The sequence below is a fragment of the Neovison vison genome, chromosome 8, assembly GCF_020171115.1.
Source record: "Neovison vison isolate M4711 chromosome 8, ASM_NN_V1, whole genome shotgun sequence".
NCBI classification, from domain to species: domain Eukaryota; kingdom Metazoa; phylum Chordata; class Mammalia; order Carnivora; family Mustelidae; genus Neogale; species Neogale vison.
The window spans coordinates 108,909,644-108,935,639 of NC_058098.1; the positions used below are offsets into that span (position 1 = coordinate 108,909,644).

The 25,996-nt window shown below is 52.5% G+C and overlaps 1 protein-coding gene across 1 annotated transcript; it reads left to right on the forward strand.

The window, feature by feature from the left end:
• Positions 1–411: 411 nt before the first annotated feature.
• MAL (mal, T cell differentiation protein) lies at positions 412–24,906 on the forward strand. The gene is made up of 4 exons (XM_044262511.1): positions 412–504; positions 18,571–18,738; positions 20,160–20,285; positions 24,328–24,906. The coding sequence occupies exons 1-4, from the start codon at positions 412–414 to the stop codon at positions 24,400–24,402; spliced, it is 462 nt and encodes a 153-aa protein (XP_044118446.1). The 3' UTR covers positions 24,403–24,906.
• The last annotated feature ends 1,090 nt before the right edge of the window (positions 24,907–25,996 follow it).

Below are 25,996 nucleotides of genomic sequence, written 5' to 3' on the forward strand. Positions count from 1 at the left end.
GATTGATGGTTATCATTCTTAAGGGATGGTGATCACGTGCAAAGCGTGCGAAGCGTGCGAAGCCCCTCGCCCAAGTGGCTTTGTCCTGCTGCAGGTGGGAGGTGGCGCCGGAGGTGGGACGCCGGAGTCCGTCTCCCGCCCGCAGCGCGACCAGCCCGCAGCGCGCCCTCCGGGTGGGTCAGGACCGCACCCGCTGCGCTCCCGCCCGATCCCTGGCGGCGAGCTTCTAGGACTTGGGCGGGGACAGGGCGGGCGGGGACCGCGGCTCCTCCCTCCTCGGTCCCGGGCTCCCCTACTCTTAACCCGCGCGCGGGGGCGCCCGGGCCACTGGGCTCCGCAGAGCAAGCCAGCGGTCAGCGCAGAGCCGGAGCCGCGCGCGTCCAGTCCCGAGGCCGACGCCAGCACGCCGGCATGGCCCCCGCAGCGGCGTCGGGGGGCAGCACCCTGCCCAGCGGCTTCGCGGTCTTTACCAGTTTCCCGGACCTGCTCTTCATCTTCGAGTTTGTGAGTGGCTGGCGCGTCGGCGCGGGTGCCAGGGAAGGGTCGGGATGGGTGGTGCCGGCCGGGTCCGCAAGCGGCACAGAGGTCCCCAGAGCATCGGGGAAGCAGGGCAGGAGTGAGGAAAGCCTCTCTCCTCCCACACCCACCCCGGTCGTTTGGCCCCCTCTAGACAAGGGCAATTGGCGTAAGCAGTCTCCAGGACCTAGGTGGAAAAGCCAAATTCGCAACATGGGTCAAATGTTCGAAGCAGGCCTGGGTCCACTTGCGGTGCGCTGCCCTTGTTGGAGAGCAACGTCCTTGTACAAGTGCCCAGCTTCTCCCAGGGTTAGGATTTCGTTTAAAAAAAAAAAAAACAAAAACAAAAATCAAAAGAAACCTGAGTACGTATCGCCAACCGACGCCTGGAGATTGGGTTGGTGTTCTGGGATTTGCTGAATCAGAATCATTCTCTTCTGGCCTTTGAAAGTTTCTGGCGAGTGAGGATACTTGCCACAACTTTGATCTGGAAATAATAGAACAGGCCGTCATTTGCTGGCTACGGTCATTTTGCCCTGTGCTGCGGGTGGGCGTAATGGAGAGGGGCTGGCCTGAGCGGCCCTGCGCTTGGCTGACCTTGAGCGGCAGGAAACCCACGGGTCCCTACTGGAGCTGGAGCCGGAGCGGCGCTGCCTCCGCCGCCACCGCTGGTGGCCCAAGAGCGCTTCCCACGCCAGGCTCCTAGTAAGGGGATAACTGTAGCGACGCTTCAGACCGCCGAAACTCAGCAGGAGCCACAGACCCTTACCTGGAAGGTAAGGGTCTGGTGTAGTTACTCTGTGGGTGTGCTGCGTGGCGGCCACCCAGACTCCTTCCCTGCACCCCACTGCCGAAGTGCCTGCCCGAAGGGTTGGTTGGAAAAGAAATTGTCCAAACCTAACTGTTTAAAAACCGGATCTCAGCTTCTTATTGTCTAATGGGAGGCGGGAGGGTGTGAACAGCAAAGGGAACAGGTTCTACTCTCCGTGGAGGGTTTGGTGGAAAGGGCTAAGGGGGCTGAGGTGGCCTGAGGACACCCTATTACTGAAGTTGTGTCAGTTGAGTTGATCCAAACAGGGATTTATTCAGAATGATTTCAAATCCTGGAGCTAGCCAGAATCAAGGAAGTGACATCTAGAAGAAACCCTTGACACCACTAATCTAATCTAGAAAACCCTGGACACCACTAAGGCCAGCCCCATCTTTTGTGGATAGGGACACCCAAGACCAGAGGGGAGGGGTTTGCATTCACTAGAACATTCTTTTCCTATATAGCTTGTCTGAACCATAAGGCAGATAGCCGGTGCTTGCCCAAGGCTGGATTTCTGAAAAGAGCATATAGACCCTCTGACTTGGGAGTCAGTCATGGGTGGTTCCTTCAGAGGCTACTGCATTTACAAAGGCGGAGTTTCATAACCGAAAGAGATGATGGCTAATGGTGAGGTGTGGTGGGGCAAGAGAGATTTTTAACCAACAGAAGGTCTTAGTGCCTCTTAAATTGCCCTTATGAGTGGCTTATTCTACCTTTGTAGCTGTTTGAGGAGCATTAAAACAAGAATCAGGAAAATGTGTTACTTGAGCTCCACGCGGAAGACTGTGGTCTTCTCCTCTTTCCCTGACAAGAATGGGCTCAAGGGCAGCAGGTGGGTTGCAGGTGGCAGTGATTGTGAGAGCGGGGCTTTCCAGAAGGGACAATCTCCCAGTACCCTCTGCCTCCTCTTGGTATCACAGTTTAGGGGAAGGAGGGCCCCTGAGGGTAGGAACAGCCCAGCCAAGCAGAGCCGTCTGCTGGGTGGGGATGGGAGGATACCACCCCCACATCCCAGTAAGTGAAAGGGGAAGGTTGGGTGTGCGAAATCTCAGAACCATGAATTAGTGGAAATTTACACCTCCCAGGGCAGTTTTGTGACCTGAGATGGTAGGGGCTTCTGTAAGAAATCATTCTCTCTTCTATAAGAAATCATTTTCTCTTGATAAGAAATCAACCCCTCAACTGTGTTAGAAGTGATTTTTTTTTTTCTCCTTAATGGCACCTGGGTGGCCCAGTTGGTTAAGCACCTGACTCTTGGTTTTGGCTCAGGTCCTGATCTCTATGTCCTGGGATTAAGCCCCGCCCTCACCCTCACTGGGCTCTGTGCTCAGCAGGGAATCAGCCTGAGATTCTTTCTCTCTCGGTCTCCCTCTAATGCTCCCCCTGCTCATCCTCTGGCACGTGCACTCTCTCTCTCTGAAATGAATTTTAAAAATCTTAAAAAAAAAAAAAAAAGAGGGCACCTGTGTGGCTCAGTGGTTTAAAGCCTCCGCCTTTGGCTCAGGTCGTGATCCCAGGGTCCTGGGATCGAGCCCCACATCGGGCTCTCCGCTCGGCAGGGAGCCTGCTTCCCTTCCTCTCTCTCTGCCTGCCTCTTTGCCTACCTGTGATCTCTGTCTGTCAAATAAATAAATAAAACTTTTAAAATAAAATAAATAAATAAAAATTTTTAAAAAGGAGTGATTTTTTTTCTGCTTAATTTCAGCCCTGCTTCCCCACCTCCTTTCCTTCCTCCCAACTTTCCAGGAGGCCTTAGGTGGCCCAGTGTGTCTCTGAATCTCTTTCTTCCTCTCCAGGGTGGGGATTTGCCCATGGGGTGTCTGAGAGAGCAGAAAAGAAAGCAGACACTGGCCCTTTAAATTTCCTTTGCCTGCGTTGTAACATTGTAGAGAGGAAGCTGTATGTGTCTACATGTGTGAAAGAGTAGTGAGTTAAAGGACTCTGGGAAGGTTGTTTTTGTTTTTTTGTTTTTTTAATTATGGACTACTGGGGCGCCTGGGTGGCTCAATGGGTTAAAGCCTCTCCTTTCAGCTCAGGTCATGATCCCAGGGTCTTGGGATCAAGACCCGAATCAGATTCTCTGCTCAGCGGGGAGCACTGCTTCCCCCTTTCTCTGTCTGCCTGCTTCTCTGCCTACTTGTGATATCTGTCTGTCAAATAAATAAATAAAATCTTTTAATTATGGACTATTACAACTGAACAACAAAAAGACACGCAACCCAGTTAGAAAATGTGCAACAAACTTGAATAGGCATTTTTCCAGAGGAGCTGTAGAAATGGCCCATAAGCACATGGGAAGAGGTTCAGCATCATTCATCATAAGGAACATAGAATAAAAACCACAGTGGGGTAGTTTCACCTGAAATTATGGTGATTATTATTAAAAAAAAGAAAACAGAAAATACCAAGTTTTGGTCAGGGTGAAATTAGAACCCTCATACACTGCTGGTGTTCTGCTTCTGGAAAACAGTTTGATGGCTTCTGAAAAAAGAAATTACCATATGACCCAGCAATTCCATGGCTAGATTTTTAACCAAGATAATTAAAAGCAGGGACCTGAATGAGTACATGTATCTGCGTGTTCCTAGCGGCACTGTTCACAATAACCAGCAGGTGGAAACGACCCCAGTTCAGTGGATGGATAGACAGACTCTGATGTGTCCATACAGCAGGATATTCTGTAGTCACAGAAAGGAATGAAGGAAGTTCTGGTATGTACTGCAGAGTTGATAAACTCTGAAAACATTGTGCCAAGTACAGGAAGCCAGCCACCAGAGGTCATGAATTATATGATTCCATTTATGTAAAACATTCAGAATAGGTAGATCCATAGAGACCGAACCCAAACCTATGGTTGTCCACGGACTGAGATGAGAGGGAGAATAGGGGAACCACTGCTTCATGGGAACGGGGCTTCCTTTTGGTGTGGCAAAAATGTTTTGGAGTTAGAGGTGGTGAACGTGTTAAACACCATTGAACAGGTCAATTTAAGATGGCTCGTTTTATGTTATGGAGACTTCCCTTAAGTATTTTAAAGAATAAAAATCAAGAAATACTTCATATTACAGAAAAGGCGCCCACATGATTATCACTATGCTTTGTCAAGTCTTAATATTTGGCCTGACTGACTTTTAGTATTTGGGAAATAAAGCTTTTCAGATGGCATCTAAACCCACTGGCTCTTCCGCGATCGTCTTCTCTTCCCTCCGTTCTCGGGACAATCCCTGGGCTGTACGTCTTGTTCATGACTCCCAAGCAGAGCTGATTTTAACCTAGACTGCCTGCCTCACTCAGGGTGGACTGTGCGTAGCATTGTTTTATATGGTGTCACTTCACGAAAATAGTAACATCCCACGGGTTGATGCTGCTTACCTGTTCTTCTCTTAATGGACACGTTGGCTAATTTCAGTTTGTTGTGTTCTTCTAGCATCGCCAAGAACATTCTTGAATGTGCCCTGTTAGTTCAATGTGGGGAAGTTCTTCCCAGAACACCCAGGGAGGATGTGACTTCCTGGTTCATAGGGAATTCACTTCTTCCTTTTCCCAGCTGTTACCCCATCAGGGTAAGAAAGGATGTTTCCAACGGACATGTTCCAGAAGCCATGTTACCTGGAAGCTGATGGCGCATAATTAAGCTCAGGCCCCTTCTAAGATCCTGCCTTACGTTGTATTCTTTAAATATAAGAAGGTTCCCAAAGTGTATACGTTTCAAGCAAAACCTGGACCTTTCCAGCTCCCCGCAGCAGTGTATGAAAGTCCTCATTGTCCCTCATTCTTGCCATACGTGATTGCATTAGAATTTGCCATTTTCTGCTAACCCAATGAGTGTGAAATGCTTGGTATGTTTTAAATCTGTAGTCCATTGAGCTGATTACTCACAGTTGATACTCCCATGCCTGACCTCCCAGTAGCCTGGGAGTCACAGATGCCAGTGTCCAAGGCCAACAGGGTGGAGCTCCCCTCCCCTGCCAAGGCCAGGAAACTGCCTGCAGGGGCAGGGAAGGGTGGTGGCTCAGGGGGAGAGTTGTGGAGGGGTTGTCTGGCAACTTCACCCTGGCCCAGCACCCCTATACCAGACCTCTGAAAGCTGCAGGGCCATGGCAGGAAGTGGAAGGCTGAGCCAATCAGATGGTGTGAGCCACACAGGCCACATTCTTGTTGAAAGCAGTGCGGTCACAGGGGCACCCCAAAGGGGAAGGCTTGCAGTGGAATGTCCTCTCTCCTAAAAACTCAAGCTGGGGTTTTGCTTCTGGCCTGCCCCCCTGTCCCCGCCCAAGGAGGACTTCTCCTTTGGGGGACCACAGTCTCTGCTTCCCTTTCCTCCTCTTCCCTTCTAAGCCAGGGGCTCTGTGACACTTGCCCCCCCCCAACCCGTTCACAGAACAAGATGTTGACATAGGAAGCTTTTTGTCTCAGCCCTGGCCAGGGCCAGAGGAAACTTCTCTCAAAAAGTGCCGGGGACCGATGATCGATCATCCCCCCATCCCCGCCCCGTCCCACCTTCAGAACTTGTGAAGGAAATGCCTGAAAAAATGGGTTACGGAAACCGTTAGCTCCCTCCTCTGCACCCTGGCAAGGAGGAAAAGCCACTGACAGAATGACTGGGAATAAAGAGAGACCCGGGGAAGGCAGAGAAGGGGGGGTGAGAGCCAAGGCTCCTAAGGGGCACTTTTCGGGGTGAAAGTGGAGTGGGGGTTCCGCATGGAGTGGGTTTGCAGTTCCGATTCTCACAGTGAACTGGACACGGTAGTTACTCCCAGGACACTGTTTCTCTGACCCCAAATGTCTGGGGACTTTTATTATTTGAGAGTGACCGGGCGAGTCCTGAGACCTGCCCTAGATTTTCCCCGCCCGGGGGACAGCCACCCTACAGAGCCACATTGAGTGGGGGGGAGAAGTAGGGAATGATACAGCAGTTTTCTGGTGGGTGGTCCGCCCTCTGGTTACACTGAGAAGACAGCATGGGGACTCATAGGAACCTCCTTTTTCCGAGCTGGGAGGAGACTGAGGCAGGGAGGTGGGAGGTGTAGTTTGCCCCGGTCACTCGGTCTCCAGGGTGGCACTTCCTGGAATGGCAGCAAGTCCTGTCCCTGTTTCTGCCTTAACCCAAACACCCACAATGAACTTTTGCCCGCTGCACCTTCTCTCCCCAACTGGGGGAGTTCCCGGCCCCTGGGTCTGCTTGTCAAAAACACACCCAGAGGGATCTGAGCCCCTGAGACAAGCCTGGGCCCAAGAATCTGCATTTGCTGAGCCGTTGACTCAGCGAGGTTTGGAGTGGCCCCTGGTAGAGCAGCTCACCACCTCCACGTTTCCACCGGGGGCAAGGTGGTAGAGACAGTTCTCAGTGAGAGGACGGGGGAGGGAATCAGATGCCCTAAAGGTTCTCCTGGGTTCAAAGCAGACACCCCCTGTGCTCCTGGGGAAATTGCCCTGATGCCCGCAGCCAGGGACCTCTTCTGTAGACGGCAGGGTGTGGGAGTTGGCCCTGCTGGGCAGTGGCTGAGCTTGGCCTTCACTGGCTGTGCCCACTGACTCCTGACCCTGTGTCTTTGTGTTGCGTTTGGGGCCCCTCTCTGTAGCTGTTTTGAAGCGGGTAAGGACCCTGCCTTGCCCTTCTCCTTTCCTCCTCTCTAAAGGGAGGGGAAGAGTGATACGTAGGGGTTTGTTCTTGGAGCCGAGAAATGACTTTTCTGGTTTTTCAAGAACCAGAGAGGACTGCTTTGATCGGAGTCAGTGACTTGGAGCTGTTCTCTGGAAACTGCGGAGTGCGATGATGGGGCTCAGCTCCCGCACGGTCACCTGTATGTCATCACAGGCTACATGGAAAAAGTTGCTTTTAAGCTTCCCATAGGTCACTCCCTGGCTTGACACAGATGGGCTAATACCTCAGGGGAATGAGGCATGCTCTCTGTCAGAGGGGCGCGTTCAGGAGAGAGGAGGAGGATTCCAGAGGCCACTACCGGGACGCGGAGCACTCACACTCAGGTCACACAGCTTGGGTCAGGACCAGAGGCTGACTGTTTGCACCTACGCCTGCCACGCCCCATAGGGGGTGGGGGAGGGCACCGTGTGGACAGCCTAGGCCAGTTCTGCGCAGGCTTTGGAACGGTGTGGCTGGTCTCGGGGATTAGGCCCATTCTCAGGGAAAGGCCCATTCTCGGGGTGGGGACTGGGCAACTTGGGCCCTGCCTTGAGGTGGGACGGGACAGGGCTAGGGGCTGAGTTCTCATGGATTCATGGTTAAGCCCTGGCCTCCAGCCCCCACACAAGCATGTCTGGGGCTTCCTTTTGGACTCTCAAATATCAGTCCCTGGACATAGCGTTTTGAATCAAAGGCCCCCAGGGGCAGACACTAAGACGCTAAGATCCTTCACCCCAGATGTTCTCTTCTGGGGCTGATGGGCGTGAGGATGGTGAGTGAGTGGCATGCCTTCTTCCAAAAGCTCGAATGCCATGGGCAAGTGCGGGCTCACTCCTCACGGGCTTCAGACGGTTTCTGGGAGCCTGGGGCAGGTTCCTGGTACTCTCTGCCTCATCGCGCCCTGACCTGCCTTCTACATTCTAGTGGAAAATTCTAGCTCCTGGCTAGCTCCTGCTGGGCCCTCAGCAGCATCGTTATTTCCCAGGGTATTGGACTGGCATTCATTTTTTGCCATGCTCAGCTCCAGACTCTTCTACCACTCCCACCTCATTAACAGCTAATGTTCTCCCCACACTGGAGCAAAACAACTCCCTAAGGCCCCAGAAAAACACGTAGGAACGAAAAGAAAAGCCGTGTCACCAGTCATCACACATGGATATGTGCGGCAGCGGGAAGAGGCACTGCCAGTCCCAGCTGCCCTGAAATTCCACACCGGAGCCCCATAGCCCCAGATTCCTGGTAGAACTGCAGTTGGGCTGAGAGGGGAGGGGGCGGGAAGAGGAGGAGCGGGGAGAGGGCAAGAGGAGTACCCTCCTCCCCACCAAAACTCCTGGATCCAAGTTTGAAGAAGGCCCTCAGAAACCCAAGGGTGCAGGCTCTAAATGAGGGGACAGTCCAGGAACCAAGCCAACAGGGAAGGAACGAAAGTGATGCTGGGATCCTTACACCTGTTAGGAGGGGTGGGGGGCAGGGTGAAGCTCACGACAAGTGTCCTGCCGATGGACCCTGGGATGAGAACCGCAGGCCTGTGCCTTACAGAAGAGGGAGTGCCATCCTTCAGTGTTCTGATCTTTTGCTTGTTTTCTGGTGCTAAACACAAAACCTTGGTATTCTCTTCCTCTGAAAGAACAGAGCCTATTGAACAAGCAGAGGGGCGGGGGAAGGGAAGCCCGCTCCGGAAGCCACCTCCCTTGCAGTTCTCTCCAGACCCAGGGCGGCTGGGAGCCCGGTGAAGGTCAAGGGACTAGTCTCCTGTTACTCCACATTGCTGTTCTCAAGGCCATTGCTAAAGTGACCCTAGACAGAGAGAGACTTCACGGTGAACCGTTTGTGAGCTGCCTTGGGTAACTGCCTCACGCACGGGGGAGCTGACTCAGGCTCCCCAGCCAGCCTGTGAGAGCTGGTCCTCAGCGGCTGCAGGGATATGAGCAGGCGACTGTGCCTCAGTTCCTGCATCAGTAAAATGGGGTTAACAGCACCTGCCACACGGATTGCTGTGCGGAATACGTGAATGAGTGTCTTATGCAGAAAGCTCTTAACGACACGATGCACGTAGTTACCGTTCAGTAGCTCTTAAGTACACCTGTTATTAATTTATTAATGACTCACACACCTGCTCTGAGATCAGCAGGCCAATCCCTGCGAAAAGGGGGCGACCGCAGGATGGGGGCGGAAGACCCATCCCGATCCGCCTTTGGCCTTAGATGCCCTTCTCAGGCAGGCTGGGGGCGAGTGAGATTTGGGAGTGGGTGGGGCTGTTGAGGGCACACTTGACTTGTCTCTGAGATTGTCAATTACACACAGATGCCACCCTCTGTAGGGCCTTCCCAGGGCCGCCTCTGTTGCGGGCTATCCCGGCCAGCCTGCTGGGGTGGCCAGGGGGAAGGGAGGCTGTGGCACTCCTGTCCTGCCTTCTGCCTCCGGACCAGAGGATGTCTTAGACCTCTCTCACGCACCACCCTGCCAGCTCGGTGCCAGGATGGGTGGGGAGGGCTTTGTAAATTCTCAGCGTCCTGCAAACTGCTGCACCTGCCCAAGGGGAAGGGACCACTCGCTAGTGGGCCTGGGATTACGCCTGACGAAGATGATTTGTCTTCAGTGTCAGTGTATCGCCATCTGGGAGAGCATTGGTTCAGTAAGAGGGCGGTCTCTTGCACAAACGAGTACCCCCACCTCTTCCAGCTTCCATCCTGCCCTGTGGCTGGTGATAAGCCAAACATGGTTATAGAGCGGGACCTGACAGGAAGGGTCCCACCTCACTTTTGTGTCTTAGGATGCTTTCCAGAACCAGCCCATAGTCTTCCACTGGTTTCCACTGGAGGCATTCCTTTAGTGCAGGTGGCATGGTGGGACTAAGCCCTCTATCCTTCGGGCCCAGATTTCCTCAACACCTCCACTGGGAAGCCCACCCTGAGAGCACCCCTTTCCTGGCGCTTGGCACCTGTACAGCAAGCCCTTGCTTGGCTCTGTCTCCTGCCCAGACCTTAAGATTGTCCGTGTTCCCAGCACAGACCATGCCCTCTAAAACATTTGTCTTAGCATGCATTGGTAGGACGGGGACTAACTTCTCATCTCCCTCCTGGTTAATATGAACCAATAGAGGAGTCCCTGACTCCAAGGGCAGATGGAATATGAAGCTGAGAGTCACCAGCAACTCCCAAGAAAGAACCCCCAGGACCCTGGAAGGAAGCCCCCAGCCCTATATGGGCAGTTCCTTCTCATGGCAGAGGGTACACACCTGTTTTGTCTGTTTGCTCACCACCTTATTATCCTCGTGGTGACTCCCATTAGTACCTCTTGTTTTTCAGGCACTGTGGCCACACCCATCGGGTCTCACATTTCCCCGGATTTGCCCTCTTTACAAGTGGCTTACTGGTATTCTTCTCGGAGCCGCCTGGTTTCTGTTTATCCTGCCGTGTAAAGCCCGTGGGTATAGGTGTGGTCAGGAAACTTTTCCATCCAGATGAGGACATGCTGGTCTGAAAGCCCTTGGCTCTGTGGACCCGAAAGAACTTTTCATTCATTCATGAGTGGGTGACCATCCTCTGCAGCGGGAGGGAGTGATCAGTGTCCGGAGCTTAAAGCCGAGGTCTAGTGCATATTGTGGAAGAGATTTCCCTGGGACTTGAGGGAAGTGGGATCGAGGGACTGGACAGGACCCTCCTCTCAGTCCATACTCACCCTGTTAATGTCCATCGTGGACCTGAACTCAGCCCCTATCCCTTTGAATCTCAAGTCTCTAACTCCCTCTTTACAACCAGACTCAGTTGAGTCTGAGTCTGTTACAACCTGAGTCCTGGTCTTACCTCCAGAAAAAAGGATACTATCTAACCCTGCCTTGGGAGGGATAATGGCATAATGGAAGGATGAATTTGTTGATGAAGGGTTGGGGAGGACGGAGCAACTTGCATAGGTAAACTGAGTCAGGTGGCCTCAACACCACTCTTGGTGTTTTTCTTAAGAGTGGCCTTGCGGTCAGACTCTCCACACACGAAGAATATTCTGACCTCTCCCCCCACCAGACACCTCCCTAGAGGGTCTATGCAAATTGCTGGGCTTTGCCCTGTCCTGGGCAGAGGTGGTTAGTGGTTCGCCTTCCCCAGGGCCCTGACACTTTTACCAGGGGCTGACTCTGCCCTTGGTGGAGCCTGGCAGCAGGGCTGGAAGGGAGAGAGGGACTCCATATGTCTGCCCTGGTGGGTGTACCTGCCTCAGTGCTGGCCATGGTCAAGGGCACTGTCGGCATCTGCTAAATGCACGGATAACAGAATCAGGGAGGGAGGGGGTGAGCAAGGGAGCAAGTGAAGGAAGCCTCTCCTTTGACTTATGGGGGACTGAGCTCCTCCACACCAGAGAGGTGGGGCTCACACAAGAGCCAGGGACCTTGGCAGAAGCCCCACATGGCTACTTCTGCCATCACTACCCCTCAGAACAGGAAGAGTCCCCAGCCTCTGTCTCAGACCTGAAGAGAAGAGCTAGAGGATGTTTGGAGAAGGCTTCCACGTTTGGGGGTCTGGTCTCGGGCTTTCCCTCTGAGCTCGCTCTACGCCTTCTCCTACCACCCACTGCTTACGTCTTCTTGACTTCAGCTTGCTGCATTTCCCTTCTCCGTGATAGCACGTCCATAACCAGCCTCTACACACACACCCACACGCTTGCTCAGGCCCATGTGCACTCATGCATGTGCACACGCGCGCACGCACACACACACATAGTCCAGTCAGTATGGTCATTTCCCTCAACACAAATTGAGGTTACTGTTCCTGGTGGCCTCCTGAGAGCACCGGAGGGCTCAGAGCTCACAGCAGCCAGGACCTGGCTCATCTGGGGTTACCATCTCCCCTTTTCCTTCCTAGGGAGATGACTGGTGGACCCTCACCCAAGTGGCAGGATGGTGTAGTATTGGGTCACCGTCTACGTTCTGTAACCAGTTTCCTTTTCTTCTCGAGAGTTCAGATTACAGACTCCTGTTCACATGTGCCTTCAGGAAACCCACACCATGCCCTCAGAGCCGCTGGGAATTCTGATGCTGGACTCCAAGGCGCCAAGCCCTGCATGGGAAATCCTCTTTAGTTCACACCTTGACTGGTGACTGGGAAAGGATCTGCCTGTGAAGACCCTAACAGAGTAAAATGGAGTCCCAGGAAAATATCCAGAGAATCTGAGCGATTCTCCTGCATTGTCCTCAGTTATCCCAACCGCGCAGGAAAGACACTGGGCGATTGTGGACGCAGAGCTCTTTCAGCCCGACGCAAGCTATGGAAACACCATACAAATCTTAAGAATGTGCTGGAGGATTCCTTTTCCCCCTTTTGCAACCAAAGCTCATTGTTTGAAGATAGGCTCTCTCCTTTTTTAACATCCTTTGTGTTTCCTTCCACAGAAGCAGACACATTTTTCTCAACTTTTGATTTCTGGGAGATCAGTTGTTTTTCTCCTTTTTGATGTTTTTGAAATCATTATTTTTTTAAAAGATTTTATTTATTTATTTGACAGGCAGAGATCACAAATAGGCAGAGAGGCAGGCAGAGCGAGAGGGGAAAGCAGGCTCCCTGCTGAACAGAGAGCCGGATGTGGGGCTCGATCCCAGGACTCTGGGATCATGACCTGAGCCCAAGGCAGAGGCTCAACCCACTGAGCCACCCGGGAACCCCTTTTGAAATTATTTTTAAATTCTAGGCCCCAGTATGGGGATATCTGTGGATATCTGTGCGTGTGGAGATCCCAGACCTGCTGGTATTTACTTTCACACATTTACAGATGAGACTTCACCCCATCCTATGACAGCTGAGACAGCGAACACTCAGGCGCTCACTTTGTGTCAGGCACTCTGCAGACATAACCCCATTTCACCCCCAGCCCATGGGGTGGGCACTGTTGTTATTGCTGTTTCACAAATAGGGAACAGAGAGGTTAAGTAATGTACCAAGAACAACCAGCCACCTAGCTAGAAAGTGGCAGAGCTGAGACTGAAACCTGGTGCTTTAGGCTCCAAAGTCTATATCCTTTGCCATGCTAAGCCTGCCTCCTGTGGATTAATTCAGAAAGAAAAATTGAGAACCTTCTCTAAGTTTACATGAGAGCTCCCCCAAAGACTATCCCCTGAGAATTTTTTTTTTTTTTTTTTTTTTTACAAAAATCATTTGAGTGGGCAGGCACAAATATAAACTCTTTGAAGTCTTTGGAATTTTTTCGTCTGGTTTTGCTTATTACCCCTGGTTCTTAGGAACCTCAACTCTGCTTGGCATCCCAAACCAGCCTGAATTAAAGATGGGTGGTTTCCAGTCCTGAAACACCAGGTGTAGAGGCCTTAGATCACCAGCTTATTCCCATTCACAGACACAGAGGCTACATCCCAGGATCTGGAGGACAGCCAAGGACGAGCTAACCTCACGTTCAAGGCAAGACAGGGATAGAAGCTTGAGGAGGGGAAAAGAGAGGGAGCTTTGCACGGAGAGCCCAGTCAGGACCTGGAGAGTTTGCCTCAGCAGGCATCGCTGGACCGCCAAGCAGGGCATCAGAGACAGGAGCCAGTTCTTACTCTGTTTGACAGGAATTACCAGGACATAATCCAAGGGCTTGTGTTATGGAAACGTGTTCTAAGGCTTTTGGCAAAGAGCCTGGGATGTCTGTTCCACGTGCTAGTCTAACGCTCCTTCTCTCCACTTGAGTCAGATCGCAGACATTGGTGTTCCAAACAATTCTAGCATAGGGTAAGGGCTGCAAACTACAGTGTCAGCCCAGACCTACCACCGTTTTCCAGCTTGGGGTTCTGGGCCCCACAGAGAGAGCTCAGTACAGATGATTCTCAGGCCATGCAACTTAGCGACTGTTTCCGGCAACGGACCCTAGCCAGCTGTACCATGTCTGTTATGGAGGACAGTGACCTGGTGTAGGCAGGGGGCAGTGGGAAGTTGCGGCCCGTTGACAGAGATGAAGGGCAAGTGGGGTCGTGCCTCCATGGGGATGACTAATGTTTCCAAATGATTGCCTCGGGGCACTTGCTGTGGAGGTTGGGGGGGTGGTCTTGGGAACTGTTTGGAGTTTTCTTTACAAAGGGAAATGCTTGAACCCTCACCTACCCCCTTCTCTTGACAAATATTTGGCCAGTGGGGTCCTGAGGTCAGGATGGGGTGGACTGCTCCCTGCCCAAGATGCCTTATCTCGGCGGGTGTGGGTGCTGTGCTTGTTCTGTTTGCTCTCTGCACACTTAGTAGGTGGAGTGGGACAGGCACTGGCTTTGTCCCATGATTCACACTGAACCCCAGTTTTCTGTGGAGCAGGGCCTTAAAGGCCTTCATGCTGACTCAGAGATCAGTTCTGTCACGAGTGTCCTCCCATTTAAGCCCCAGCTTCAGCACCCCTCCCCCTCACTGCATGCCTTATGCCCAGCTCCCAGGCCTTCTGAAGCCCTCACTGTGGCTTCAGCATCTTCTGGACTTTGCCTGTATATTACATTACATTACATTACATTACATTACATTACATTACATTGTAATATCATCATGTACTCCTTTCTCCCCCTGGAAACCCACTCCTTGACTTTCAGCCTGGTAAACCAGTTAGTCCAACTTCCCCTTCAAGACTTGATTGGGGCCCTGCCCCAGTCCAGGCTGCTTTGTCCCCTCAGGGCTGGTTATCATCCTGCCTTGTAAACCGGCTGTGTCTGCATCTGTCCCCAAGGGCTGTGGGCCCCGCAGGTGAATGCCATCTTATCCCAGTCGGGGATGGTGCTGGGCACAGCACCCGAGGCCTCACTCTCACACCCAGAGCGTCAGCCAGGGCACGCCAGCCTGCAATGTGGCACGAACTTCCATTTGCCGACAAGGAGGCCGAGGCCCAAGAGCCTGACTCCCGCGACAGCCTGGTCCAGCGGTTTGTGGGGAAAGCACCCCCACACACACTCCGCCAGGGCTCCCAAGCCACTGCTGGTGGCACAGACGCTGCGTGGTGGCTGGGCCGCGGGAGCCCGCCGGGAAGAGCGGGAACCTTCGCGCATGCGCAGCTGGTACAGCTGGGGCGGCTTCCGGGGCCGGCATCAGGCATGGCCCCAGGCTTCTCACAACCGCGGTGCCTGTTTCCAGGGCGAGGCTCACAGACCTCTAGCTGAGAGTAGATGCCGTGGTTCAGCTGTGTTTGTCACTTACCCCTCCTGTCCTCGGGGTTCTGTCTCCATCTCAGCACCCCTCCCAGGCGGTCCTACTCTGGGGACCCAGTGGGCAGGGCCATGGGGGGTGTAGAGGACAGGCCTCTGCCAGTCTTTTGGGAGCAAAACCCCCCGGGTTTTAATCATTTCATTTGTGCTGAGGACATGGCCTTCCCATGATGGGTAACTTAAAATACATTCCATTCCAGGGAGAGACTGGGCTGGTGGCATGCTTCCTTCAGGAACATTCCTGGGAACCCATCGCTCTGGCATCTATTCACAGCTTGGAGGCTCCCCCCCCCAAAAAAAAAAGTCCAGAGACACGTTCACTCAGTGTCCCCTGGATGAGTGGGGTCAGAATGGGCCAGTGGGGTGTGCTGTGATGGTAGAGATATTTTGTGAAAGTCCCCTTGAGAGAGAATTTCTCACTTTGAAAGGCATTATGCTAAAGGAAAGAAGCCAGTCATAAAAGCCCATCTTTTGTCATGTGTTTCAACTCAATGTGAAAGTTCAGAACAGGGAAATCTTACAGAGACAGGAAGTAGGAGGGTTAGCAGTCACTTAGGGATGGGAGAGAGGGAAGAAAGTGATAGCTAAAGGTACGGGGTTTCTTTTGAGGTAATGAAAAGGTCCTAAAGTTGGTCTGGAGATGATGATGGCACATATCTGTAAATAATCTTTAATCTTTGAATTTTACAATTTAAATAGGCGAGTTGTCTCATACATGAATTATGTCTCATTAAAGCTGCATGCGAGAGAGGGAAAATTGCTTCCCACCATCTTACTATGAAACTTGCCTCTCTAAACCAACCATGCAAAGAAATAAAAAGCATAATTGTTAAAAGGACCTTTGCAAGGTCATACACCCAAAGGCAGGATAGGGTCCTGAGATCTGCCTGGGGGCAGGTGACTGGGACTGAGCCCAGGGTGGGCTTCGCTTCTGTGGACAAGTATTCTTACCATGGGCTCCAAGAGTCAGAGAGAGAGAGAATTCATTTTCCAGGGAGCTGGAACACAGAGTCATCAGGCTGGTAAAAACACACACCCAAGGCGGGACAAGTGCCCGGATAAACCTTAATGCTCCCCTCTGCAGAGGTACCAGAAGTACAGCATCAGAACTGGGGCCACATCAAGCTAGCTCATGCTCTGGACTCTATGGCAGGCACTCTGGGCCATGGCTTCACTCTGGCTCCACTTTCTTTTTCCTGCCTTTGATTCCTGGCCAAGCCACAGAGGGAAAAAACTAGCAGTTGGAGAGAAAGTCACAGGAGTCTGTATGGCATCCTGAGAGCCATCTTCCCAGATTTTGCCATTGACTGGTACCATCAGTGCATTAACTTACCCCATATGGTTTTTAGTTAATTTTATCCAAAATAACTATATCACTATCTTAAAAATAAAAACAGCATCATTGCTTAGTTCACCTTTGCCAGCCCATTCCAGGAGCCCCTGCTCTAAGGGAGCTCCAGACCCCTGGCTCAACCCTGAGCCTCTCTTGCCTTAGAAAAGAGTGAAAAAGAGAATTGCTTTTTGTAGTGTGGCATTCAGCGTTCATCAGTGCCATGTCTACTGGCTGCCTGCAGGCACCTCTGGCCCACAGTGTCCCTCACAGGATTCCCTCACACAGGACTCTCCATCCACACTCAACCCATAAGTCATTCCCATTTACCCATACCCGTCTGACGTGAGCCCCTGAAGGCTGGTTAACTAACTCATACAGGTGGACAGGTGTCTCACATCAGGGAGTCTGCCATGAACAAGAGGGACCTCACCCCCTCCATCATGTGGTCAGGGATAGTACCGTTTTGTAACTAACCAAGGACACCGATTTTGTGCTGGGAACTGAGAAGGAGAAGGAAGGGCAGGGCTCCCTGAGAGCATATGAGGGAACCTGATATCGGTCCTCCTTGGACGGTCTTCTGGCGCCCAGTAAAGGACGCTCCAGGGAGGAACATCCCCCAGTCCCTTTCTTCTGCCCTCCATGTAGGCATGCCTGTTCTCCCGCTTCTCCAGGCCATGCTTGGCCAAGTTCTCAGCCACCAGCACGTTCACATCCCTTTGCCAGGGCCCATTATGGAAAAGGCGAAGTCATCTCTGTGATCTTATAGACAGCTATGGATGAAAGGCACATACACACAGCTCATATGCTACGATGGTCTAAGGGTTTTTATTGAAGTGTTTGCTCCAATGAGAGCAAGTTGTAAAATATGTCCCACTGCCTCCGCCGATGCCTTCCCGGACCCTCAGATTCAACAGCAGAGGAAGTGTTCCTGTCAGAGATGCCCATATCTGAGTCATCAGGCCCAGCTTTGTTTTGATAACCCCAGTTTCTTCATCGCTCTGGTTTTTCTACTCAAATGTGTTTCCGTCCTGATGCTTCTCAGCTGAGAGGCTCAGGGAGCACCTGTGAAGATGGGGGGGCCCTTGCCCAGCAGGTAGACAGCAGATACAGGAGAGGGGGCCCAGCTACTACTTGAGTTCACTCCACGGGACATAAGGCTGGGAGGGCATCCTGTCCTCAACCCCCAGATGCTCTGAAGGACCTTGGAGACCTTTGGCCACAGAACCCTCTCCACCTGTGTCCCAGTCTTTCCAAGCACAGTCCTTACCTGATGAAGAGGGACAGGGGAAGAGAAGATAATCCCAGCTTTGGTGTGTGTGCTGTAGTCCTGGGGGAGCCAGGACTGTGGCCTCAGGGGCGTGGTATGACTCCTGTGCTATCCTGTGCTCCTCTTTGAAAACATGGGGCTCCCTGAGGCTTCAGATACCAACAGGGAAATCCTTCTCTCACACCAGTCCTAGGCCACCCAAGGAGGCGGGCTGACCTCTCTACTCCAGCCCGGACCCCACTAGTCAGAGCACTTCCTGGGCTTGGGGATTTAAGGGTGAAATTAAAAAATATATATATGCTTATGACATAGTGTGGTCAATTATTTTGCCAAGTAAAGACCAAAAAAATCTGCTAGTCACTAACTTTTTATAACAGGAAAGATATTTTAATGTCAAAATATTAGGATTTAATCTAGGATAAAACCTCAGAATAATGATAATACTGGAGGAGATAAGTCCTTTCTCGGGATGACAGTGTCCACGTGCCTCAGTGTCCCCATCTGACAAATGGACATCGCCTGTAGGGTTGTTGAATTAACTGAGTTAATATTTTCGAAGTGCTTAGGATGGTGCCTGGCATATAAGTGTGTGATACACGTTTTTGTTAAATAAAAAATCAAAATTGCATTTAAAATGTGAACAAAGGCAAGCAAGGAGGCATTGGACTGAGACCCGCAATGCAGGCAGAAAGAGTGGTTTTGGGGGAGGAAAATGCCCACCGCCATTCTCTGCCTCCTTCCTGTTTTTCTGCCCCCAATGCCCCAGCATGACTGTGGGTCTGGCCCTTCATGGGTGCAGGCTCTCCTGCTCTGATGCTCACCCCTGCCCTCCCTCCCTCTGCAGGTCTTCGGGGGCCTGGTGTGGATCCTGGTCGCCTCATCCCTGGTGCCCATCCCTCTGATCCAGGGCTGGGTGATGTTTGTGTCTGTGTTCTGCTTCCTGGCCACCACAACCCTCCTTGTCCTGTACATAATTGGTGCCCACGGCGGGGAGACTTCCTGGGTCACCCTGGTGAGTCACAGCCCGGAATGTTTGAGGTGGGCGGGTGGGTATTGGACCCTCTCCACTGGCAGGCTGGCTTTTCTAGGGCTGGGGGAGGCTATCCGGTTGATGACTCCTAGCCCCGTTCCCAGGCTAAGCTGGCCAGGCCTTCGGCTCTGACCTCTCCCCAGCAGCCCAGGGCTCCCCACAGCAAGGAGGTCAGGAGAAGGTGAAAGCAAAGGTCGATTGTCGCTGTCTGATTCCCATTGGGCCTGCTCGGCTTTCTCCTGCATGACTGCCTTTTTCATGGACAACCAGCAGCCCAGCCCCCCTCCCCATCTGCCTGCACCTGCCAGGTGCCTGCTGTTGTCTCCCAACACCCAGGAGAGCTGGTTTCCATCTTAGGAAGGGGCAGGGACCTGGGGGCTGGCCTTAACTGCCCAGTGGGAGGCCAGGCTTCCTGGCCAGTGCCCAGTGATGATCTTCTAAAGCAGGGTCCCCAGAGAAGGACTTGGAGGTGGCAGAGGCATGGCCTATGGTCTGAATTCTGCCTGAATTCTGCCTTCAGGCCCTTGAAGCAGGTAAAACTTACACATGGGACACCTGCCTTTTATCTATGGCAGAAGAGGGCAGGGCCATTTGGCAAGGCCTCTGCTCTCAAAAGGCCTCCTACTTAGAATTTCTTTCTCTTTTTTTTAAGTTTTGTTTTTGCGGTTTTTTTTTTTTTTTAAGATTTTATTTATTAGAGAGTGAGAGGGCACAAGCAGGGGGGGTGGCAGAGGGAGAAGGAGAAGCAGACTCCCCACTGAGCAGGGAGCCCAACCCAGGGCTTAATCCCAGAGATCATGACCTGAGCCGAAGGCAGACACTTAACCAAATGAGCCACCCAGGCACCCCCTACTTAGACTTTCGAAATTACCTCCAAATTACAGCTGCTTAAAACCCTGTTCTAGTCCTTTTTGGCTTTTAAACCTGGAGTTTGACTACCCAAGAAAAATTGAACACTACCAAGACAAAACCATAGTGGAAATGGCCTGGGCCCATCTCCCCTTGCCCTGGTCGTTGAGGCCACATCTGAACTGGGACTGTGACCACCTGGGGGTTAGATCTCAGGCTGCCTTTCCTGACCCCCAGCTCTTCCTCAATCCCACGTCAAGGGAAAGCAGCATGCCTTCTCCCCTGAAGTCCTGACTGTGGCCCCCCCACCATGAGCTAGAACCCACTGGGCAGTGTTGGTTACCCACGCTCTGTGAGGAGGGGGCTGGGGTGGGGTGACAGGTGGACAGGACAGGGAGCGGAGCAGGAAGGCCCTTCTTTCCCAAAGGAAGCAGCAGAAGATGAAGGCAGGACCTGAGCCATGCCAGGAGAGCAAGGAGTGGGGGTAGACAGACCTGGCTAAGACCACAGCTGCCCCCCACTCCGACCCCTCACGGCCCTCTCTGACCCTGTAGGATGCAGCCTACCACTGTCTCGCTGCCCTGTTTTACCTCAGCGCCTCCGTCCTGGAAGCTCTGGCCACCATCGGGATGCAGGAGGGCTACACCTACAAACAGTACCACGAGAACATCTCCGCTGTGGTGAGTCCCCCGGGCAACTTGCCCCTGGGCCCAGCTCCCCCAGCCCAATGACAGAGGGTCAGCAGAACCCTGTTATGGACCCTCCCTCTCTTTCTGCTTCACTGACTCCTGAAGAAACAAAGCCCTGGAGAAGGGAGCTGACGTGCCCCAGCCTCCCTTAGCCCTCTGGTCTGCGCCTGGGTGGGCTTTGCAAAAGGGAAACGACCGCGAGTGTCAGGCACTGTCTGAACTCTCCATGAAGGATCTTGTTTAACTCTCCCCATAGCACTAGGATGTAGGTGCCCTTATTATACCCATTTCGCAGATGTGGAAGCAGGACATAGATAGCTTGCTCCAAGAGGGTCAGGAGTTGCTGGTGTCCAGAGCTGGTGTTCTGTCACCCCTACTCTTAGCACCTGTTTGGAGCAGTGAATCTGGCCACGTGCGTGCCCCCGGCTCTCCCTGAGTGGTCTTCCCTTCAAGCACACAGTCAGGCCAGGGAAGCACTGAGGCCACAGGATGTCAAATCAAGTGGCCAAGGTCTCACCAAGCCGCGGGCTTCAGGGCTGGGGTTGTACAAAAGCTCTTCTGGGCCCAGCGTGTCCAGACCTGTGGGTGTTTGCTGCTGCGGTTAGGCCATTCAGCTCTTCGTGACGATGCTTCCTGCCCAGCGGCTCTGAGAACCTGCTGGAGCAGGAGGGGCCGGAGCTCACGCCCCCGCCATTTCCTTGAGCCGGTACCTCAACGTGCTCATCTGTCCGACTCCCTCAGAACCACAGAGACGTTAAATCCCTTTCTCCGAGCCCTCACAGTGAACAATGGGGGCCTCTGGGAGCTTCCTTCACGCCGTCGGCATAACAAATGGGGGTGCCCGCTGCGTGTGGTCAAGGCGCATGGCACATGAGGGCCTCTGGACTCTGAAGGAAGCGTTCTCCAACTTTGGGCCCACACCCACTGGTGCACTTCAAGGGCATAACCCGGATTCCCTTTTTAATGGAATGAATCAGACAGAGAGTAGGAGAAGGTTTTGATTCCTAAGACCTTCTTCCAGGCTGCATGTGAGGGCTCCCACCAAGATGGGAACTCGAAATAGCGGATGTATCTCTAGCCACTTAAAAAATATGAAAGAGGTTCAGGAACTAGCACTCCTCAGGTCTTTAAAGGTCGACCTGTGAGTTCTACAAATCCTGAGGTCAAATGTGATGATCAATCACAAGATCTCCAGGAGACAAAACAGGGCTGTCCCCACTTTTTGGAAAGAGTAGAGCAGAGGCTGAGAGAAAACGCACAGGGAGGGGCATGGTTGGGCTCTTGGAAAGGGTTTGGGGGGAGTGTTCTTCCTGCTCCCAGAGGGAGGGGTCTGGAGGAAAGTTCCTGAAAGCCTTGCCTGCAGGTCCCTATGGGCCCATCCCCCACCCCAAAGACACACATTCCCCTTAAGTCCCCAGCCTACTCTCCAGTTCCATAAATATGACCACTTTTGGTCCCTGGTATCCCCTCAAATGTCCCACAATGTGGGAATGGCTCCCCATTTGGATCAGCTCCCAAGATAGCTGGTTTCTAAATAGGAACATGGCCAGGCCTCACCTTGGTTGTTCTCCCTTCCCTCGGGAGGCTGGTAATCTCGCCTCCTCTGTCGTCCTTCCAATGACTCTGTTGGGAGCCACCTCGCCCCATCCCAACCCCGGAAGCCTTCTCTCCGAACGGACATCAGCAGCACGGTGTTAGACAACAAGTGCCGTAAAATTATTGCAGGTGACCATCGTGAAATGCACGTGGAATGCGGCCAGCAGGGAACAAGCCAGTTAGGGTGAATGACTGCTCGGCCCGGGGGACAGATCTCTAGTTGAGAACTCCTGTCATCTCCTGTGCTCCAGCTTTTCTCTTTTTCTCCTTACCAAAATGCAACATACATCCAGAGAAGGGCATGGGTTGCCAGTGTACAGGTGGGTAAACTTCCATGAAGTGAACTCCTCTGTGCAACAAGCATCCAAATTGAGAAACAGAACATAACAAATGGCTCCCAGGGTCCCTCTGTCCTGCCGCTATCACTGTGCACCCAAATGAAGGACACCGGTCTTTTGATTTCTAGCTGCCTAGTTCAGTTGTGCAGGCTTTTGAACTTGGAAATGGAGTCATGCACTGTGCACTCTCTTATGTCTGGCTTCTTGCTCTCAGCCTTGGGTTCGTGAGCCTCATCCACATTTTTGGGTGGAGATGCAGAGTGTTTATTCTCATTGCTGTCTATCATTCTGCTGACAACTACACCAACATCTACTTATCCACGCCACAATTGATCATGTCCCCCCGTTTATGTTAGGTGAATGAGATGTACATGGGCATGGATGTTCATGGACCAGAGATGTACATGGGCCAGAATCCAGAATGAAAACACTGCCTGCAGGCCAGTGCCCTGGGTTATAGGTCATGTAGGAGCCTGGTTTGATGTAAAGTCACGTCTCTCTATTGGAAACGTCAGCTATATCTGCTTGCAGGGACGACCCTGCCCAACCATAGCGTGCCTTTCCTACATCCAGGGGGTAGCAAGCCCAGGAATGGGGAGGTAGCTCAAGACCTTCTCCCACACATTCCTGGCGTTTGGAAGCATCTGGCCTGCCTCTCCCCTCTCTGTTACTTAGCTGCGGCTGCCTCAAAAGCCATGCTCCTCCCTCCCTCTCTCTCCTTCAGAGAGTCTATGCCAGAGGGATCTCTGGGATTGGTGGGAATTGAGAGGACAGCTGGAAATTTCTGCAGAAATCTGGAATAACAGCCATTTAGGGAGAGGGGTTTCTGAAGGCCCAAGTATATGCTACATGCATCCATGTTCCCGGCTCTCAGGGTCCCCAGGGTGCCATTGCTTGACCCCACTTGGAAAATAAGTGTCTGTTTCCTGCTACTGCGGGGAACATCTGAGGGGGGTTCCTGCCAAAGGTTCTCATTGGGTCTGGAATTCCCCAGACAATAAAGTGCTCCCATCTGACAGGGAGAGGTGTTTTGAGGGCTGGGGTGCTGCTCAGTCAAATGCTTGGTCACGTAGAACTGCTCCTTTTAGATGCTGTTTCCAGATGAGTTCTCTTAAATTTGTTATTAAGTAACTCGGCTTAGTCATTGCCTCTGGCCAATGAGGGTGCAGGGTTCGCCCATGTGTGGAGGCAGGGAGAGAGCCGGCATGAGGACCGCTGGTGTTTATGGGCATTTCCAAGAGCCACGGAACCGTAGCTGCCCTAACGTCGTGCGTGGGTTGGCAACTTTTGACCCCACACCCAAGGTCACAAATCCAGGTGCAGATATTTGACTTGGGGGCTGGCAAGCCTTCAGAGAGGCCAGCCACCCAGAGCAGGTGATAGGAATAGACGGTGCCCGCGTGAACACAAGGCTGGGCCTTGACAGGGACAAAGGGATCATTTGCCCCATTTCCAGGGCCTTTGTTCCCATCGTCAAAACCCTGACTGGATCTTTCCAACACCTTTCTCATTAAGCTCCCCCTGCTTTTTGCCAAAGCCCCAATCCCTTCTCCCCATCCCAATCCCTCATTTCCTGCGAGCCTGACACCGTTGCCCATGCTTATGAAATTAAGATCCTAGAAGAAAATTCTGGTGGGTGTCTGAGGATGACCAGAAAACATCGAGCCCTTAACCAGAGCCAGCAAACCCACGTGTTCATATTCTCTTAGCCAAGGCCAGCGGATCACCACTGGCAGATCCTGCCCTTACTGGTGCAGGGGGAGGACGTTTTCCATGGAGAGTGGTATCATTTGAGGGGTCTCTGAGGGCCTCCATTTCTAGCTGGGTCGCACCAGCACGATGACTTGTGTGATGACAGATACTTGACCTTGCACACCAAGTCCTGTGGACCGGTGGGTTACCTGGAGCTCTGTGCTGAGCGCGTTCTGGGGCCTCATCTGGGCTCAGCAGGAAAGGATGTCTGCGGGAGTGATGGGCGGCCCGTACCCTTTTGGGCCATCATCCCGGAGCGCCGTGCCAGTGGTCAGCTCAGTATGGACAGCCCATGCGCTGCCCTCTCCCCGTGCACCCCCATTAATTGTTGTTTCTCTTGGTTCTAGGTGTTTTCATACGTGGTCACTCTCCTGTACGTGGTCCATGCAGTGTTTTCTCTCATCAGATGGAAGTCTTCTTAAAGCCGCAGAACTTTTGCTGAAAACTCAGACGGTGTTCACTGACCAGCCCGCCTTCCAGTGTAACATTTTAGAATGCAGAAATACTCCCGAGGGTGGGAAAAAGAAACCAAACAAAAAGCAACACTCTGTCTCTTGTGGGTGTTACGTTGACTCTCCCCTATACCTTCATGTCAGGGTTGGGGGGCTTGGGCATTTAACCTCCAGTAACTGAGCTATCTTTCTAGAGCTGTTTTCTGTTTGTGAAAGGGGGCCGCGGGGGTGGGAAATGAGGACCATGACCACGAAACCAAGATGCCCTGCTAAGCCCTGGACCGGATCTTGAGAACTGTCTGCTGGAATTTTCCACGAGCTCTTTTGAGGACCCATCCTGGGGCCTGTTTCCAAGTTTTCACGGATAGCCTGCCTGTCCTGGGGGGTAGATCTCACCGAGCAAGGGGTAGAGCTCACCGAGCAAGTGTCTGCAGATGTCCACGGTGGAAGATGATAAAACTTTGGAAAACGTCATGCAGTACCTTTATGCTCAGTACCTTTGTAGGGTCTTTGGGGGGTTTTGTTTTTAATTTCCCCGTTATCAGGGACTCCGTCATTTCCATTGTCTTTCCGAGGAATCCTTGGGCTTACACAGAATCTGGAGAGGCAACATCAATAACAGTTCAGAGGACAGCTGCATACACCCTACCAGAGAGCCCGTCACTGGGTATCCGCACCCCACGCCCCCAGCAACCATGCTTGTCCGATGGCTCTGTCCTCTCTGGAAACACATCAAGTACCAGCCCGGGGGAACCCCTTCTTTCTGGTGGAACACAGACCCCCTAAGACAAAGGGGTCTGTGCTCCACTAGAAAGTCCTGAAGCCAGGGGACACCTGGGTGGCTCAGTCAGTTGAGCATCCCACTTTTGATCACTGCTCAGGTCTTGATCTCAGGGTCATGAGTTCAAGCCCCACACTGGGCTCAATGCTGGGTGTGGTGTCTACTTAAAACAAACAAACCACAAGTCCTTAAGCCAAAAGAGAACAGGGTGCAAAAAGTTCCTTCTCACTCCTCATGAAGCTGATCAGAAATTCTCTGGGCAGTGTGCTTTGTGCGCTGTTGCCAAAAGGGATGAGGGTAATAAAATGTTTTCTAGAATTTCCTTGGGCCACTCCCAAGGAGAGCAAGCGGATGAGACTACTGAGGGAAAGGAAGTAAGAGGACAAGTGGTGAGTGCCGTGTTTCAGGTGCGGGATGTCTGGATTGAAAGGAGAGGGGGCAGTTAGGAAGGAGGGCACTTAGTTAGGAATCCCAAAAGCCTGGCTTCCATTTTAAAATGCTGCTTTGTCCCTTTGCTCAGAGAATTTAATGATATCCCACAGCTGGGCACAAACCTGGTGTCTCAAAAAACCAGTTGCACCCCCAGCTATGGAGGTCTACAGGCGGAGGCTGGACAGCCTCTTGCTAGCAGCCACATAGAATGAAGATTCAAGCCTCAGGCAGAGGTTTAGCAAGTGGACATTTTACTCCCCTTCCAACTTAGGGATGCCTTGACTAAATGGGGTCTCTGTGGTATTTTCAGGTTATCCCTGTGATCCCAGGGTCATTGTACTGGAAAAAAAG

Coding starts and splice junctions, on each gene's coding strand:
- MAL (XM_044262511.1), top strand. CDS start 412: ATGGCCCCCGCAGCGGCGTCGGGGGGCAGCACCCTGCCCAGCGGCTTC. Junction 505..18,570: donor TGCTCTTCATCTTCGAGTTT/GTGAGTGGCTGG, acceptor CTCCCTCTGCAG/GTCTTCGGGGGCCTGGTGTG. Junction 20,286..24,327: donor ACGAGAACATCTCCGCTGTG/GTGAGTCCCCCG, acceptor TCTTGGTTCTAG/GTGTTTTCATACGTGGTCAC.